General features: G+C 46.8%; 1 protein-coding gene across 3 annotated transcripts in view; it reads right to left on the bottom strand.

Moving 5' to 3' along the window:
- Positions 1–2,425: 2,425 nt before the first annotated feature.
- The window catches only part of ida (anaphase promoting complex subunit 5 ida), a 149,585-nt gene continuing 133,309 nt past the window's right edge, over positions 2,426–18,701 (bottom strand). For all 3 annotated transcript variants that reach the window (XM_045767699.2, XM_045767701.2, XM_045767700.2), the window contains 3 exons: positions 7,237–7,356; positions 2,753–2,881; positions 2,426–2,609 (listed from right to left, as the gene is read on the bottom strand). In XM_045767699.2, the coding sequence (XP_045623655.1) occupies positions 2,490–2,609; positions 2,753–2,881; positions 7,237–7,356 (369 nt within the window). In that variant the 3' untranslated portion in view covers positions 2,426–2,489. The remainder of the gene's footprint in view (positions 2,610–2,752; positions 2,882–7,236; positions 7,357–18,701) is intronic.

The following is an 18,701-nucleotide window of genomic DNA, read 5'->3' as shown; positions in this document are numbered from 1 at the left end:
AGGCCCGGAAACGGTTGAGAGTCTGAGGAAGGAGGGAAGGACGAGGAGAGGAAGAGCGCAACACGCGAGCATAAGAGACTTTAGCATAAGGCGGGAGCTGGCGAACCTGGCGTCTCGCCTCAGGAAAAGATAAACGCTCCCGGTGCTTCAAGTTGAGGAAGGCTGCCTCAAGCTTGTAATGGATACAGGCACGGGAGAAGGTAGGATGGGCCTCAACGCAGTTGAGGTAGCGAGCTTGGGGAGAAGTGCACTCCGACTTAGAGTGACCTTCACCCCCACACAAAGGACAGAGAGAGACAGTCCCAGAGCAGCGGAGGGCATCATGCCCAAACCTCCAGAACTTGTTACAAAGTCGAGGAGAAGGAATATACTCCTGGACAGAGCACCTAGCACCATCAAGAATGACAAGAGGATGGAAGGGTCCTACCATCAAAGGTGATCTTCACAACACGAAGGGGTTGACGGCGATGACCACGAGGGGGACGAGTAAACGAGTCAACCTGGAGGACAGAATGGCCCTGGGCATCAAGGATATGCTGAATATCATCGTGGCAATCCTGCAGATTCCGAACACCGGTTGCAACATGGGGTGGGAGGAGAATAGTGCCAACACTGGCATTCATCCGAACGTTCTTGGAGACCCAAACAGGGATCTCACCAAGGCAAGATAAGGCAGCCAAGCGGGAAGCTGCATCCTGAGAAGGGGCAGCAACGACACGTGTACCGAGACGAGTTGGGTTGAAGGTAACAGACGCATCCACGGAATCTACAAGATGCCGATGGAGGGAGAAATCGTCAGGAGGCGCAGAATCAAGAGGGAGGAGATCAAAGTATTTGGCCCATGAAGCGGGACCAAACAAGGCCTGATACACGTCAGTACGGGAAGGAATCGAGCGAGTGCGGCCGGGGCTCGAACGGCATTGAGAACCCCCAGAGAGGGGTCAAAAGGCGCAGTAGTCACAACAAGAGACTTAGCCGCACCAGGGAACGAAGTGGTAACCACTGGGGGCTGGAGGCTCAACCCAACCACAGAGGAGGGAGGGGAGCTGGGGGAAGAAGTCAGGATGGTCAAAGGAGGAGCAAGGTCGGGGCCCAACGCAGCGGAGGCTACAGAGCCCGGTCTTCCAAGACAGGCCGACTCGGGGGCTTGGTCGCCCACCCCACGAGCCCGAGAGGGTACATCAGAAGCATTTAACGACATAGGTACGAAGAGTGATAAATTCATCCACGAATGTGCCCCCATACCCACCATGGAGCCACAATTAGAGGCAGGACACCCAACAGGAAGCTATCGCCGATCATGCCGGGGCCCCCTAGGGGTGCGTCATGAGTATATGCCCCACAAACGCCACCTTAAGAACCGTCAGTCCGTCGAGATCGGGTTCAGCGACGGAAGGGGGATTGACAATAAAAGGTTCCCCTCGCTCGAGACGTTGGGTACTACAGTTCTACGGGTGCAAGAGTATGCCTCCTCAAGCACCCGGGCATCAAAATAGAAGAAGTCCAAAGAAATAATCCAAAACAAGCGAAAGGTCGGCAGGAAACGACAAGCAGATAGGAGAAGAGGGGGGAGAAAAACTAAACATAATGAAAAGGAAAAGTGATCCGACACAATTAGAGAAGACAGCAGCTGGAGTGCAAGGCCATAAAAGGACAGAGGACTGTCCCACGGAGCATCACACTCCGGCAGCTGTCCACGAAGCCCCTCTCACGACGCCAACGGGCCGGATGGGGAGGGGGCTCTAGGTTAGAAGTTGACTGGTGTCCGAGCCAGACCAAACAGCAGAACCCAACTGGAAGAGAAGACAGGGCTCGCTCAACTTTAAGTCCCCAGTTTTTTCCAAAGTTGGAGAAGGACAATGGAAAAGGTCTAACTTTCGACCTGAAAATGAAGTGGGACTGAACTCGTAGCCAGTATTACTACACCGCAAACATTGGTTGTTGCCTGTGCTTTGCTTCCCTACGTCACTATGGACTTCTGCTCAGAAGCAAGGTACAAAGCCGAGGCCTGGTAGGCAGGGCAGACAAAGGATAACAATGAATATCATTAGCAATACATTCGTTAAATAATTTGAATTTTTTCTTCTTGACAGTTGTAAGAATGTTTATTTCTATTTAATTTTTAAGAAAATAGTCCAATATATTTTTAGTATAAAAATGACTATTGTTGACTCATTATAATAAAATAAAGTCACCTACCAGGATCAAACAACTGTTGTGAAGGTGATTACTGGATGTGGAAACTAGTTTTTCCAATGTACAGTGTTTTATCAAATTTGCTTATTGAAGTGAACAATTATGTTTTGTGAAGTGCAAGCATTCCTATTTATGATAGTGAAAGGTTAAGAATATGACTAGAACAGTACAAAGTATGTTTTGTAGATCTAAAACAATAAGAAGGATCCTAATAATAAAACAAGGTACAGTACTGTATGCTATTACAAAACAAATGTATTTGCTAAATATAATAGTGTAATAATGTCAGAATTTCAAAAAGAGTTAATAGACAGCTGGTATGACTGGCAGGGGTGCTGCAGCTCAAACTGACGAAATTCGAGTGCACATTTATTCCGTTCCTCTATGTAGCCAACCTCGTGGTATAGTCGCGCCTGAAGACATTTAAAATATTATTATACGAGTATTGTACGTACTGTACATTTTCTTAAAGGTAGTTAACATATTACCATCCTGTAAAGTAAAGGCAATTTCATCTTAAAATCCAAAATAAGAGACAACAAAGAGCACCACCCACCTTAAAATAGTGTGTTTCCCTCACTTTGTGGTAGGCTCTCACTTTCATAAACAGTTTACGCACCAACTCGAGAGAAACTGCGGTTTCTAAAAGCTTCCTTATCCGATCCTTCCCTTTTGCTTTACTAACCTGTAAATCAAAATATCTATATTACTGTGTTTCAGGTTTGTAAAATTGATAAATTAGTACAGTACCCATTTTAATATAGCTGGAAGAAACTATTTACTCTCCGGTGATCACTGTTTAATCTGGAGCCTGCTCAAATAAATGTAAGGATTTTCTGGGAGCCACCCCACTCCCACTCCAAAGTAGCTCCTTAAGCTAAGTGCAAATCTAGCCAAGCCTTAGGCAGATGCACCAGACATCTGGTGATTCCGAGACCCACCCTTGCATGCCAGGATCAGAAATTGGCTCTCTCTGCAAGCAAAGGGGAGCTTGCGGATCAGAGATAAATTCAAACAAATAAAAACCCCACCAGAAAGCATAAGCACAACAAAATAAGCAAGTGCTTAAAGAAAATTATGACCTGACTGTAATGAGGCAAAGAATCATTGTGGTGATATGAACACCAACCACAGCATACCTAAACTCCATCAGGTGGCAATCCAGGTCACCTGGGTTTCCTGCCAGTTTGCACCTTCTCTCAGTTGCCTGATAACAACAACTGGGAAAATGGTACCTCTGATGGGACCTTTTCTCAGCATTATGCATAAGTGGTGTTGGCTATCCCTGGAACCTTAGTCCTGCCATGGGCCACTTCTTTGTTATTGTTGTGTATTTCTTGTATTTATTCACAATTGTGAGCCCCAGGAGGTAGAACTGGGAATAGAGCACAGGGCTGTGTCAAATAAGGCACCATGAAAAAGGAGGCAAGCTCGAGGGAGAAGCAGACGAGATAGGTCAGAAAAAGTAGAGTGAAGGGTGAACAGATTCCAGTAAGCCTTATCAAACTGCCATTTAGGGAAGGATATGGGAGGGTGGAAAGAAGGATGAGGATGGGGAAATGGTCACTGTTATGGAGGTCATCGAGAACCCTGTGGGTCAGCTCTAAATAAGTAAGAACAGAGTTAGATCAAGACAAGAAAGGGTGCGAGTGCATGCATCAACATTGGTTGGCTCACCAGAATTCAGACGAGGACAAAAAATTTCAGAATGTGGCCTCGGGTATTTGTCAGAACATCACCCCAGAGGGCATGCCGACAGTTAAAATCACCTAAAAGGAGCACAGGCCCTGGTAAAGAGTCCAACATGTGTTTAAGATCCAGTAGAGAATGCACAACATTTGGGAGGAGAAATAGAATACTGTGTTCTATTTACTCACAAAGATACCGGCAGCAGAGAAATGAATGTGTGACTGAGAAAGTAAGGGGACAAAGGATAATATCATTATGGACCAAGAGAGTAGTAGAGTTAGGGGCTCCAGCAAAAACTGGAGGGAAGGAGAGAAAGGAATAACTTTGGAAGCGAACAGGACGTGGGCCCAGCATCGGCTCCTGGAAACGTATGCAAAGTGACGAAAACTGCGAGATGAGGAATTGGAGTTCATGGAAGTTGGCATAAAAGCCACGAATATACCTGCTATGGAGAATCCCATGGCCTTTGATTTTCCCTCTGACACTGTCTTTGATCATGTGTACTCCAATGTTACTGTCCTTCCCCATTCCCTCAACCGTCCCTCTCCGTGGCCTCCTCTCACTCTGGACTCTGTTAGTCTGCCTTTGTCCCCTTCTTATGCCCCCCTTGCTCAACCATCTTTGCTTGATTTATCTGTGCCCCCCCACCCTGATTTTCACTTTCACTGACACTAGAGAGGATCAGGCTCTAATCCTCTCTAGTATCCCATGTTCATCTTTGACTTTGTTTTTTACTTATTTTATGGATGTGTTAATTTTGAGACATGTATGATCAATGCGAGAAAAATAAAATACTTAGGTCACTTGGCAGGACCAAACACATCCTGGAATGAAGGCGAGTGAGGAGGCATCATGTGTGTGTATATGTCTCAGACACTTCAGGTGATGAGGTGGTCACTACTGAAGGCTTGGGGCTCAACCCTGCCACAGAAGTCGGAGGGGAATTGAGAAGGGTAAGTTGGGTGTCAACAAAGGAGCCTGTTCTGGGCACAATGTGGCTGGGGCTACAGAGTCTGATCTTCCATCAGCGGCTGACTTGGGGGGCCTGGTTGCCCACCCCACGAGCCTGTGTAAAAGAAATCAGTTCGGTGTCCATACAGCAATTAATTTCAAAAGTCTGGCTCTCTGAGCCAGGGAATACCGCCTACTAGGGCAGCTAGGGAGGCTGAGCCAGTGCTCAGTGGGGCATCGTTCCAAGCAGTAACCCCCCTTTTTAACAGGAGCACTATTGCATCCTACATTCTCCCACACTGGTGTACAGGCCTGTTTCTTCCTTTTGCACCAAGGGGCAGCCTCTCATGGACAACCCCTCCAGTGGGTGGTCCATTGACCCAAACAAGATCCCTACGGGTGTGTACCTTAACATGTATAATGCTAGGAGAGGGGGCCAAGGCAACCCTCACCTGCTCCAGGGAGTCATAAGTGAGCCACCTCACCACGACAATGTAACACTCTGAAGGCGGGTAACCCATGTTAAGCCTTACTCTACTAGTCTGATCTGGAACACAGCCCACCAAGTGCCATAATTATTGCTTGACGAACAGGAGCAAACAGTTTAGAATTTATGCCCACACAAGGCTCAAACCCGGACGAAATGACTCAAGTGTGCTACCTCTGTGCATCAAGGATTGTAATTCTCCAGTCTCTGTCCTTCTGTGTTTTCCCTGCTCTAGCAGTCAGCAGTGTTCATCCTGCCAGCCCTTCAGGGTATACCTCATTGGGGAGACACCAGTTGAAGGGAGTGCTTGTGATGACCACCACTCCTTGCAGTGGGTGTACGACTTCTTCCACACCCTCAAGTGGAGAAACTCTAGATCCTCTATTCACAATCTGACAGTCCTCAGTGGGTTTATTCCTTGTCCCACATTTTGGATGGCCACTGTGGCCCAGGTTTATCAAGGGATTGAAGTGGCTCTTGGCTCCTTTTCCTGGATCCTCGGGATGCTTATTGGCATGGTCCCATCCACTTGAATTTCAGAGTTTAATTGGGGATCAGACCTCTTGTACCATTCTTGGGCTCTGCCATTTAGTCTGAACCTGGCTCTCAGAGTCTTCACCAAGTTCATATGATCCTTCAGTGCCTATGTTTTGAGTGAGGTGTGAGTCCTGGCCTACCAACATGACTGGGTGGTGGTTCATTTCCCCAGTCATTTGCCTTGTCTATTGGTCAGGGGATCTGGGATCTGCTTCTTTTACAGTTTTCCCCTTTCAGCTTTCTGGTCCACTAGTGGAAGTCCCAAGTGTTGCTTTTACAGATGCTGAGTTGGCTGGGACTGGTCTTGTGCTGTGTTGCCTCCGACTAGTGTCAGGAGTTTTAGCTTTCCTCTTTGGGACCTCAAGTGTGTTTTGGGAAACTCTGAACTTTGCTTGCATGATTTACTTTCTGGGCCATGTGGCTGACAGCACTTTACTGTAGTATTTGTGTGGCAAACCTATTGCTGTGTTCTGTTTTGCAGTGTGTAACTTGTTTTGCCCAAATGGGATCTTTCATTAACATTTTCCTCTAAGTTTTAATATCTTACCAGTTATCCCAGCCTGTGTCTCCATTTTATAGTGACCTTATCATAAAACTGTCAAGTTTATTAGACACAAATTTTCCCCTCTAAATCTACACTGACTTGCAAATTTGATCCTCTCCAAATACTCCACTAATTGTTCCTTGATTATCTTTTCTAGTACTGTGAATGGGAAGCATGTTAGGAAGACTGGTCTGTAGTTTGTTATTTTCTGCCCGTTCCCTTTCTTCAGTACTGGTATTATATTCATTATTTTCCTGGGTTTTTATTGAAGTTACTAGTTAGAGGGTCCATAAAGGTGGTTCAGGTAGTATTTAAAGTGATTCAGAATTTGTTAATTTTAAATGGTGCTTTTTGCATTTGAGTTTCAGATCATTACAGTTCCACTGTATTAATAACTTACAAAACATGCTATTTACTGAAACGAGAGAAGTGGGTGTAGGAAGAAGCTATAGGTTACATCCTCAGAAAATACAAGCAAGGTGTAACAAGTGGTGTATCTGAACGAGACACTGCAAGAGCTATCCCAATGCATGAAGGGAGAACCATGGACATTAATAGAAAAGAAAAATATTAATACCTGTTTTATAACAAATAAATTTCTTCTAAAATTCTAATCAAGTAACAAACCTCTAATATTCTCTTCTTGCATTTTCCCAACAATGATAAAATTATTGTATGCATTAAATATTTTTATGAAATATAAAATATTAATATTAATTCAATAAAGGGTTATTAAAATACATTTTGAATTTAAAACACTTACCCATGAAGTGGCATACATAATTACCTGAAAAAAATGTGAAACTACAGCCCAGGTGAATGGAATACATACCTGAAGCTTAGCAGCCACCAGTCTAGCTCGAGCTTGGTCATATACCGAGCCACCCGCCAGGATCACTCCAAGACCTGCGCCAATGCTCACCTCGGCCTCACTTTGAAGACCCAATTGAAGCTGCAATAGAAAAATTCCAAATAGTAATAAAAATTAAGTGTTAAATGTAATGGAACACCTTTCTCTGGTGGGCACTCCGCTGCTTATCGGAGCTTAAGATATTGTAAAGCCAAGCTTTCAAAATTGCACCGGGGCTTTGCGACCCATACTTACACTGGAGCCAGGATAAGAATGCAGGCCTCTGGGCTGTGTGCCCTTTGGTTGGGTTTTTTGCTCTGCTGCCTTGAAATCTGGTTTAGACTGCCAGTCCTGGCTTTATAGGAGTTGAGCCCAGGAGGTGGTGTCTTTAACCTTATTACCTTTTGTCCCAGTTGGACTTTTTTTTTTTTTTTTTTTTTTAGCTTGGTATGTATATTTTTCTAAGTTTTGCACTTATTCTGGATATGCTCGAGAGGGTCTCTCCTCTGGGCTGGCTTGTTTTACCCAAGCTGGTAGTGGCATCTTCCATGCTGTGGGCTCTGTGGTTACGGGTAGCTGTATGTTTGGGGCTTTTCCATACTTTTCCCAACCTCTCCAAGCTTATTTCCATTGCTTTTGGGGAGTTCTGTGTGTAGTTTTTTCCAGCTCCTGGCAGGTTGGGCAAAGACTACATGATCACATTATAGGCACCCCCAGGGCCAATATGGCTATCTGCTTTGGTATAACATGTCTTGCCCTCCTGGGGGTTATGCTCCCTGGTATGATGCCCATTTTTTCTGAACAGGATCGGTTTAGCATCAATGTGATGCCCTGCAATGATAACACTGATTTTCTGGTCCCAGGGCTAGCATCCTGGGTCCCTCGAATGTGTGTTGCCTCTTGTCTGGTTGCAACAAGGAAGTATTCTTTTGCGGGGGAATTTGTTATCATGGTGCAAGCTTTAAGCTTTATTTCATCTAACAGTTAAACCTGCAGAGCTTGTTTTCTCTGTGCAGTTGGTGCTCCCTGGATGGAAGCCATTTAGTGCATTCTCCATCCTGTGTTATCTTGAACTTGGTCCAGTTCATATTCATATGACCCAGTCCTGCAACTGCATCATGGATATTTTGGATTATCTGAGCATTTTCTCACCTGGCAAATCTTCTATCGTCTGAGGTCCTTGACTGCTAATCTCTCAGGAGACCACCATTGAACCATATACGAGATATCACCCTAATTCCACTGGACTTTGAAGTAGCCATAGACAGTATGACCAGGACTGGACTCCTGAAATTCTATACTCATCAAGAATTGCAAAAAACTACTATCACAGGCCCTAAACATCTTTTGGAGATGGAGCCTAGATACTGGTTATTCCCAACATACTTAGAACAGTAGAGATTGTGCCACTTCATAAAGGCGGTAGTAAGGCAGATGCAAAAAATTGAAGACCAATAGCTTAATGTTATACATAATAAAATTCTTTGAGTACCAAGAAGATAGATCACATGGAATAATAGTGCTTATATAACCCTGGGCAATATTGGTTTAGGACAGAGTACTTCTGCCTCTCATAATTGCTAGACCATTATGACATGGCCTTAGATGCCATGGAAGACAAGTAAAATGCCAAATACATATTTTGAAAAAGCTTATGACAAATGTGACTATGGTGTTATTACACACAAAAGGAATTACTGGCAAAGTAGAGAGATGGATCTTGAACCTCCCAATGAACAAAAGCCAGAGTATAATAGTCAAGAAAGTCAAATCTGGATCATCTATTGCCAAAAGCTCAGTCCACCAGGGTACTGTACTTGATATGGTACTTTTTCTCATCCTCATATCAGACAGACAAGAATACAAAGTATAGTATCATATCATCCTTTGCAGATGACACTAGAACTTTCATGAGAGTAGACAATATAGAGGACACAGCAAACCTCGAATCTGATGTTAATCAAGTCTTTTAGTGGGCTACAGAAAATAATGAGGTTTAACACTTTCGCGCTTTCGATTAGAGATAACTCGTCACTGGTTTTTCTTACGATTCCGCATAACTGCCTACTTTTCTCGTCAATCGAAAAAATATTTCTATAAATTCCATTTTTTAACCGAAATGGATGGGGATACTCTCAGATTGTTCTCCATGAAATTCCCGTTCTCCCTCACCGAACACATGGCATCTCGGCCTACCCGGTCACGTGGTCGGCCCATTGTTTTGTTGACACGCCAAGTGCCCACACTGCGCTCCCCTCTCGCGGCAAACGTGACCCGTTTTACGCATTTATTTCCGTTCCGTTTCCGTTCTCGTGTACCTAAAACCCATTCAATACCTTCAACATGGATGCTGCACCAGGAACAAGCAGTGGAACGCAAAACAAAGGTAGGAAATCTAGGAAAGCAGAAGAGATCGCCAGGATTTTCGATCTGTATCGTGGGGTCAATCTCACTCCATCCAAGATTCCCAACGTTGTTGAAGCCTTTTCAGGGTCTTCTGATGATGATTTGGAGGCTGACGAACCGGAAAATGATGTTCTTTATGAGGTTTCCTCAAGTGATGAAGATATTTCGAGTGAGTGAGGATGAGTGATGAAGAAGCCCGAGCCCCGCCACGCGGTAACCGCACGTGTCCGGTACCAAAGAGGGCTAGGCTGGGTGATGAGTGGAATCGTAGCAATACTCCTCCCATCGTTGATGACTTTACTGCAACCCCTGGCCTAACAATTCCACTACCTGCTACTCCATTGCAGTTTTTACAATTATTTTTCACTAGAGCAGTGGTTGAATACTTAGCGTATGAAACAAATTTGCATGCCACACACGTCATACATCTCATGGCTGAGTCAGCAAGAAAAACGTGGAAACCAGTGTCGGTGAAAGAAATGACCCGATATTTGGCCCTGTGCATACTGATGGGCATAGTGAAGATGCCTACAATGAGGATGTACTGGCAGACGAATCAGATGTGGCATTGTCGATTTTTCAACTTGTTTATGTCGTCTGCTCGGTTCCAACACATTTCTAAGTTCTTCCACATGTATAACAAAAAAGGCGTTCCAGTGAATAATAGTGACCGATTGATAAAAGTTAGACCACTAATGGACTATTTTTCAGAAAAATTTGAATCTGTATATATCCCCAAAAAAGAATTGAGTCTCGATGAGGGTACAATGGCTTGGCGAGGCCGCCTCTCTTTCAAGGTTTACAATCCCAACAAGCCTGATAAATATGGTGTAAAATTTTATATGTTGGCCGAAGGGAAATCAGGCTACATATATAAATTTGATGTGTATTGTGGAATTGGAAAAACGACAGTGGAAACCGTGATGGGGTTGATGGCGCCCCTAGTCAACAAGGGTTATCATTTGTATATGGATAACTACTATAACTCGGTAAGCCTAACAGAACAATTACGTGAAGTTGGTATTTACACATGTGGCACACTTTAGACTCCAACGTGGCGCCCCCAAGGATCTGCAACAAATTGTAAAGGGTAAAATGGCAACCGACACGACCGTATACATGCGTAAGGATAACACCTTTGTTATAGTTTGGAAGGACAAGCGCCCCGTCTCTGTCATCACCAATATCCACAATGCCGACACTACTCAAGCACAGCGCAGGAAACGCGTTCGTAAAGGTGACGGGAGAACTGGAGTAGAAATTGTGAAAATGAACAAACCCAAGGCCATAGTGGATTACAATAAGTTCATGAAAGGTGTTGATCATTTTGATCAAATGGTCAAATATTATGAGTTCGCAAGAAAAACCCACAAATGGACCAAGAAGATCACTTTCTATTTTCTGCAAATGGCCATGCACAATGCATACGCATTGTATAACCACTACTCAACAGATACAAAAAAACTAACACTATTAGAGTTTCACGCAGTAGGAATAAAAGCCTTATTGGCGTGGAACAGCAAGGAATGGCCAACAACAACAAGTATACCACATGTTCCCGACATAGATGCCAGCGCAGCTCCTCCTGCTGACGCGGCAGTTTCAACACCTGGGCCATCTGGTGCGAGGCGTCCTCTGTTCACCTCAACACCTAAAGCCCACTCATCAACCACAAATTCTGAAATGGACATTGAGGACATAGAACCACTTGATGTTTCTGATTTCATAGAAGATTCTACTACAAGTTTGGTGGTTCCTGTAGAAGACAATATTCTTCCAGTGAATCCAAAAAATACAAGAATTATAGATTCAGAACAACGTCTCAACTACAAGTTGACGCATGAACTCGTGCACTTGGCTAAAAAAAAAAGATGCCGTGTTTGTTACAAGTCTGGCAAAAGGAGGGACGTGATATATGGATGTAAAACTTGTGATGTAGCACTGTGCGCTGCGCCTTGCTACACAAGGTACCACCGAAAAAAGATATTTTGGGTGGAGAAAAAATAACCACCGGCAACAGCTTCACTCCACCTAAGAAACATCAGATGAGCAACTTCAGGATCAGAAGCCTGAAGATGGTGGAGTGAAGAAAAAATGCTCAACTGTTGATCTTCAATCAACATAGACAGGGTAAGTACACCTATTTTGAATTTTTTATCATCTATAAGAAGTTATATTATATACGTTTTGTAGAGAATTTATTTGCAAATTTTTTGGTACCAGAATGAATATTATATCACATAAACTTCTATGAGTAAAAAAAAAAAACACAAAGTATGTTTGGGGGTGTGGCAGGTGTGGCTCTGGGTGTGGCGGTCGTGTGGCAGTGGGTTCCCTTTAGCCGTTGATATATCCAACACGTGGGAAATATTTGTATGTGTTATGTATATGTCTGTGTAGGGAATTTTACTGCGATCACTGTCATACAAATTATAAAATGTTTCAACAAGTATAAACATGACAAACATCAAACGAACGAAAACAATGCGTTCGTTTCTGCCGCGAACGCATACTGAGCGACGTGGTTCTATATTTGGCGCTTCTCTTACACATGCTTTGTACAAATGTTATACATTTCATCTTATAGAAAATTTTATTGCGAACACATTGGTATAAAAAAGAAACACGTACATAGAAAAGTAGGGTCAGGAAACGTATAAATGTATAAACTTTCCAAGCATGATTTCCCCCCTGTGTTTTCGCCAGTGCGCTCGCGGCTAACTACTCTCCACTTCACACACTATTGCGGGTGGGCAATTACCTATATTAAACATTCATATGCATATGTCCGTGTAGAGAATTTTATTGTGATTCCAATGATACCAAAATTACCGATGTAGGACAACTGTAGGCTTCGCAACCATTAAGAGAGTGGAAACATTTTGTTGCTGTTTGGCGCTCTCGGCGAGTGATCTGCATAGTTTTTTATTTGGTGTTGATACTCCTTATGCTTGGGCGGCATTTTATAGGTATGCTCTTATAGACAATTTCATTGCGAACACAGTGATACCAAATTTAAATACGTGCGCCTTCAATTATTGTCAGGACAGTCAAAAGAGTGTACACTTTTTCGGTCTTACGCGTAGGCGCGCGAAGTGCCGAAAGCATCTAGGGTATTGATTTTTTTTGAGCGCCGAGAGCGGGAAAGTGTTAATGAGGAAAGTTCCAGTTACTGCCCTATGGAAAAATAAAAATATCAAAACAGAAACCACATATAAAACACAAACAAACCACACTACTGAAAGAAAAACCAATGTAAAAGATTTTGGAGTAATTATATCGGAAGACCTTACTTTTCAAGAGCACAAAAAGTAGCTGTCATAACTGCAGAGAAAATGATAGGCTGGATAACAAAAACCTTTCAAACAAGAGATGCTACATCAATAATGATACTTTCAAGACAGCTCTCTAGAGTGAAATATTGTTGCACACTAACAGCCCCCATTCAAAGCTAGAGAAAATGGTGACCTGGAGAGTGTGCAAAGATCTTTTACTGCTACAATCCACTCAATAACACATCTGAATTATTGGGACTACTTGAAAATTGTAAATCTGTACTTCCTTGAGCACAGACGGGAGTGGTACATAATTATTTACACTTGCAAAAACAATTGGAGGACTGGTTCCAAATTTACACAAAGAAATAACACCACACGAGACCAAAAGGCATGCAGCATGTGTAAAATAGCCCCGTTGAAGAGCAGAGGTGCAATAAGCACGCCGAAAGAGAGAACTTTTCAACACTCTCCCTCTAAACATATGGGGGCATAACTGGCCAACCTTTTGCAGTATTCAAAAAACCAGCGTTGAATGTAATGAAACGCCATTTTCTGGGTGAGACCCGGAGGCTCCCCGGAGCTATACCAGGCTGACATGCTAATGTCAGACTTTGGCATCAGTCATGTGTATGGAGTTCTTAGGGCCTACCGGGGACTACGGCAAGAACCTGGCCCCCTCAGAGAGGCAAGGGGAGCAATGGCCTATAGAAACCCCCGTGTGGTTGGAAGCATTCTACGTTTGCCATCGACCGGGTCAAGCATCCAGAAAGGTAAGCATCCCAAAACAAACCCCTATTCTGGTGAAAATTGCTACCAAAAGCCGAACTAGTGGATAGAACTCCCCAACAGAAAACAAGCAAACTAGTATGACGTCACAAGTCACCACGCCGCTGTTTGAGCAGCTCCCCCCTCCCCGGGAGAGGAAAGGGGGGAGCCCCAGACCTATCACGCCGGCTACCCACCCATCAGTTCTGAGGCTGGATGTCAAAAAACTCGAAAACCGCCGACCGGAGGGAGAGAGGGAGGGTTGCCGGGGAGTCTCCGGGTCTCACCCAGAAAATGGGGTTTCATTACATTCAACGCTGGTTTTCTGGGGGGAGCCCTGTCGGCTCCCCGGTGCTAACTACCCACAGAGGAAAGTCTAAGGGATGTATCTGGGAGGTGGCCACCACTCACACCTCAACACGAAGTGAGACAACTGGCAGCAACTGCCAACCCAAAGCGATACAGGCCAGACTAGGCCTAAGGATGTGAACAAGGCAACGAGCAGTTAGGACCCAGTTTGACCGCCAAAATCCCCACGCCCGAAAGTCCGCCCAAGACACAGTCCAAAGGAACGGCAGCAAGAGCTGTGAACGTCACAGGAACAGGGAGAGGCCGCAGGCTGGCCAGCCTTAATAACCCTGTGGACAACCAGGGAAGAAGGGAAACCGAATCAACCCGAAACGAGTCCACGGACACAGAAGCCGTGGCGCGCCAAAAACGGCGGAGATCCGCAACTGGGCACAAAACTTCAAGCACCCCGGCCAAACCAACAAGGTAACAACCCAGGGACCCCTCCAGAAAGCAGCGGTCACATTCTACACCAGAAAAGATGGAGAAGGCCGCAGAAGAACAAAACGATCGCCCCGACGAAAGGAGCAGAAACCCCAGTGTCGGAGGAGAGCATGAAGCTCACCAACCCGACCCCCCGAGGCCAACGCCAACAGGAAAAAGAGCCTTCGAGATACCAACCGGAACCGAAGGGGCCACAAGAACCGAGGAGAAAAGAGAGAGCACCCAGTCCCACGACCAGGACGGCTCAGATGGCGCATGAGTAGGCCGGAGGTGAACCAACGCACGAGACAGCGTGGGGAATGGCGCAGAAGTAACATCAACACCGAACGCAAACGGAAGCGGCTCTGCCAGCGCAGAACAAAACGAGGCGTCAGTATGTGGCAAAATAACGGCCCCGAACCCACATACAAGGAGGACAAGACCACGCCAACAACACACCGCCACCGAAGAAGGGACAGAAGGAAAAAGATAGGACCGTCAAAATACCCCACACTGCCGCCAAGAAGAAGCACGCAGGTGGGACACCAGCAACGAAGCCACCTGACCACCAACAGAAGGTGAGACTCGAGGCAGAGCCGAACGAGCCGAGGAAGAGGCGGAGCCGCGGGAAGACCTCGGGTGTGACCACCGAGCAGGCAGAGCTGGAAACCCGAGCCGGCAAAGGAGATGGAACGTCTGCCATACTGAAAAACGTCCCAACGCTAGCGAGCCGCCAGGAGGGTGGAGACCCAGACCCCGACAGACTCCAGAGAAGTGACACCGCGAGACTCTGAAAATGCCACCAGGCCAGGAAAGCCAGGAACCAGAATTGAAACCTGGCAACAGGAGCCAAAAGGCATAAACAACACACAACGTGGAGGGCAAAAGGAAGCTGAGGAACGAAGAAGGCAGACAGCAAAAGTGAACGAAGGGACAGGACCAACACCAAAAGCCGCTGGACATGTCCCACACGACCCCAGGAGACCGAAGATCCAGAGGAGACACGACCACCAACACATGGGGCACACGTAACGGGGGCAACAAGGCGAACTGAACGCTCAAAAGAGCCGTATAAAAAATAGAAGAAGCATACCAGCATCAGAGCAGAAGACAATAGGAATGCATGAGGAAGGGATGTGGCGCAGGCCAACCCCACACCCAGCGTCAAGCGACAGGCGAGGGGCGAGACGAAGAGCCAAAGCTCAACCACAGCAAGCACAACTAGGTGAGGACAACGAGGGTAGTACAGAGAATCCAATGAACATGGAAAAGCTAAGCCCGGTACAGCAAGACCGGCAAGGAATGAGGGACCCAGAAAAATCACGGGAACAAAGAACCCAAACAAGGAAGGCCCCAGAAAGAAGCATGGAAGGGCTAAACAAAACGCCACGACCATACTCCCACACGCAGCCGCAGTATCAAAACCGTAGCAAAATGTCACGACATTCCCAGAGGAATTGATAGGGTAGATACAGATAAACTGGTTAACACGGGTGGCACACAAACAAGGGGACACAGGTGGAAACCGAGTACCCAAAGAGCTACAGGGACGTTAGAAAGAACTGTTACAGTGTCAGTAGTTAACAGATGGAATGCATTAGGCAGTGATGTGGTGGAGGCTGACCCCATACACAGCTTCAAATGTAGAGACGACAGAGCCCAGGAGGCTCAAGAATCTGTACGTCAGTTGAATGACAGTTGAGAGGCAGGACCAAAGAGCCAGAGCTAAACCCCGCAAGCATAATTAGGGGAGCACAATTAGGTGAGTACATAACACCTTTGCCACAGGAACATGTACCACGGAACAGGCACCTCCACCTTTGCACCTCGGAACAAGGTGGAGGCAGGGCCCCGAAACTCAAGCATGCTTGGACATGCATAGGAGAGGGGCAGGATGAATATAGGCAGGAGCCACTTCGAATGGGCCAAGAGGCCTCCTGCAGTCACCTGTGATCTGACGATTGAATCGGGTAGTTAGAAACAAGAGCTGCCACGTATGGGCCAATAGCCCCTCTGCAGGCACCCCTGTTCGTATGTTCTATGTACACCCATCTGTACCCCCCAAAAACAAAACAGCGTCTGGACGAAGGAGATGCCAGAACCGCACCAACTCGCCTGCAGAACATAGGCACAGAAGGGTCATGACACAAGTCTATGAGAATGGAGCCACCGGAGGCAGCTAGGGTATTGTGCACCCGTAGCAGAGAAAACCGGGAGCATCGCCCGCGGAAGCAGGCCAGAGCCGCTCATGCAGGAAAAGAGGAGGAGAGCGGCGAAGTAGGCACCACCCACCCAAAACGCAGGGAAAACCTGGCGACCTCCCCATAGCGGCACCCCAGAACACCCCCAAGAGCAACGGGGCACGGACAGGAGAATGAGAAGAGCGAGAGGCAAAGCACCCGAGAGAAAATGGACGCAGAACACTAGCACATGTGCACACTGCCCAGAACCAAAACACATTCCCATGGCGCATGCGCAGGACACCAAAGAAAAGTAACCCAACGGGTTGCGCTACTCTGTTCCTGTCTACTCTGTTCAACAACAGAGCAGAAAAGCAGCCCAAATGGGGTCGTATCCTGAGTGATTCGCTGAAGAAACAGGCCAATTCATGGGAACAGAAGCCAAAAAGAAGTAATCAACGACCCACATAGCCGGCTCATGTACAATGAACCGAATCGGAACTCAAGCGGGCTACCAGTAGCCCAACAGGGTTACCAGTAGCCCAAACCAGCATCCCAGACCAGGAGAACTGAAGGAAAATGAGCAGTGCCGAGACACAGCACGGAGAGAAGACACATGAACATAAGAACGAGACAGGGCCAAAAACCCCGAAGAAGCCAGGAAGAGGACCAACAAGGCCTAGAAAGGACCGGAGGGAAGCTTCACCAAAAGATGACAGACGTTTCAATAATATGGGAAGGAGCAAAAACCATCCCGAACCTTCGAGAACACATAGAAGCAAGCACAAATGACGAAGGCACAGAAAAGCCCAGTTGCACCCGAGACCAAAGGCCATACAGAGCCCCAAGAAGAGGGGGACATGACGGAAAAGTCCTGTCCCAAGAAAAAGGGGCGAAGAACAGAGAAGAGCATAACCACAAGCCCCGCCCAGAGGGTAGAAAAACTCTGGCGGGGTCCAACGGGGCCTGAAGCCCCCATGTCAGCCCCACCCCAGCCCCGGGGCCGAGCCGTCTCCCCAAAGCCCCAGCCTCACAAGAAAAAACCGGGGCAGCCGTGAAAATCACCAAGGGAGCTCACTGGCAGACTCATACAACATGGCTGGAGGAACAGGCTTGAATGCCCCCGTCCCTACCTGGAAGGGGAATTCCCCGAGACCAACCGAGTCTCAAAACCATGGAAGTCCCGCTTCGACTCCGAACCCACAGACGGTAAGGACCCAGATGCAGGGAGGAAGTGGGTGGGGGAAGGGGGGGGGGCGATCGACAAGACCATCAACCAAAACGGGGCAGCCTCAGGGCTTCCGGGGAGCAAATGACCTAGCGCGTAGCCACCGAAACGCAACGTGCAATGCCCGTGCCGCCTGCACCCACATAGTCAGCATAAAGACAGTCAGAAACAAGCAACAAAACTTGCAGGACTCAGGTCCGAAGGTGTCACCGACCCCACAGGCTGCAGACGGAGGCAAAACAGGGAGAGTCACCCTGAGACAAGGGGACAGAGCAACCCTCGAACTCGCACAAAGCAAGGGAGGACTCCGGGACCACATCCATTGGGCCCATGCTCCCCCTAGGAAATTCCCAGGGTCCTGAGCATTTACTATAAAAGGACTCGCGCTCAGGTAATCCCAGGCAGGGTACTGCAAACCGGCACCCAAGTCTACCAAACATCCTTCTAAGAACTGAACCCCCGGGACGTGTACACTCATGGGGACCTAGCAGGAGGACCCACTGGAAGAAGGAAGAGAACCCAGTACAAAGAGGGCAAGAACCAAAGGCAGACCCCCCTACCAGGCAGACAAACAAAAAGAAACAGAAAACCCCGCAAGAGGACAGTGTACCCAGGCGGAACAGAGCCGGCCGCTATGATTGGTGAAAACAAGCTGAGCAGTACCCTGTGCCCCTACCAGTGCAAACTACTCCTTACCCTAAGGCGAACAAGGGAGACAGAACCCCCAAGCACACAAAGGGCGGCCGAAAACCAAACAGTAAACGGCCTAGCAGAAGCAGGACCCAAGGAACTTGTGGAAGGTAACCCTAGGCGCATGCA

The sequence above is a fragment of the Procambarus clarkii genome, chromosome 72 (genome assembly GCF_040958095.1).
Source record: "Procambarus clarkii isolate CNS0578487 chromosome 72, FALCON_Pclarkii_2.0, whole genome shotgun sequence".
Classification (NCBI taxonomy): domain Eukaryota; kingdom Metazoa; phylum Arthropoda; class Malacostraca; order Decapoda; family Cambaridae; genus Procambarus; species Procambarus clarkii.
Note: the sequence above shows the minus strand (reverse complement) of the source record. Positions and strands in the feature narration are given on the sequence as shown.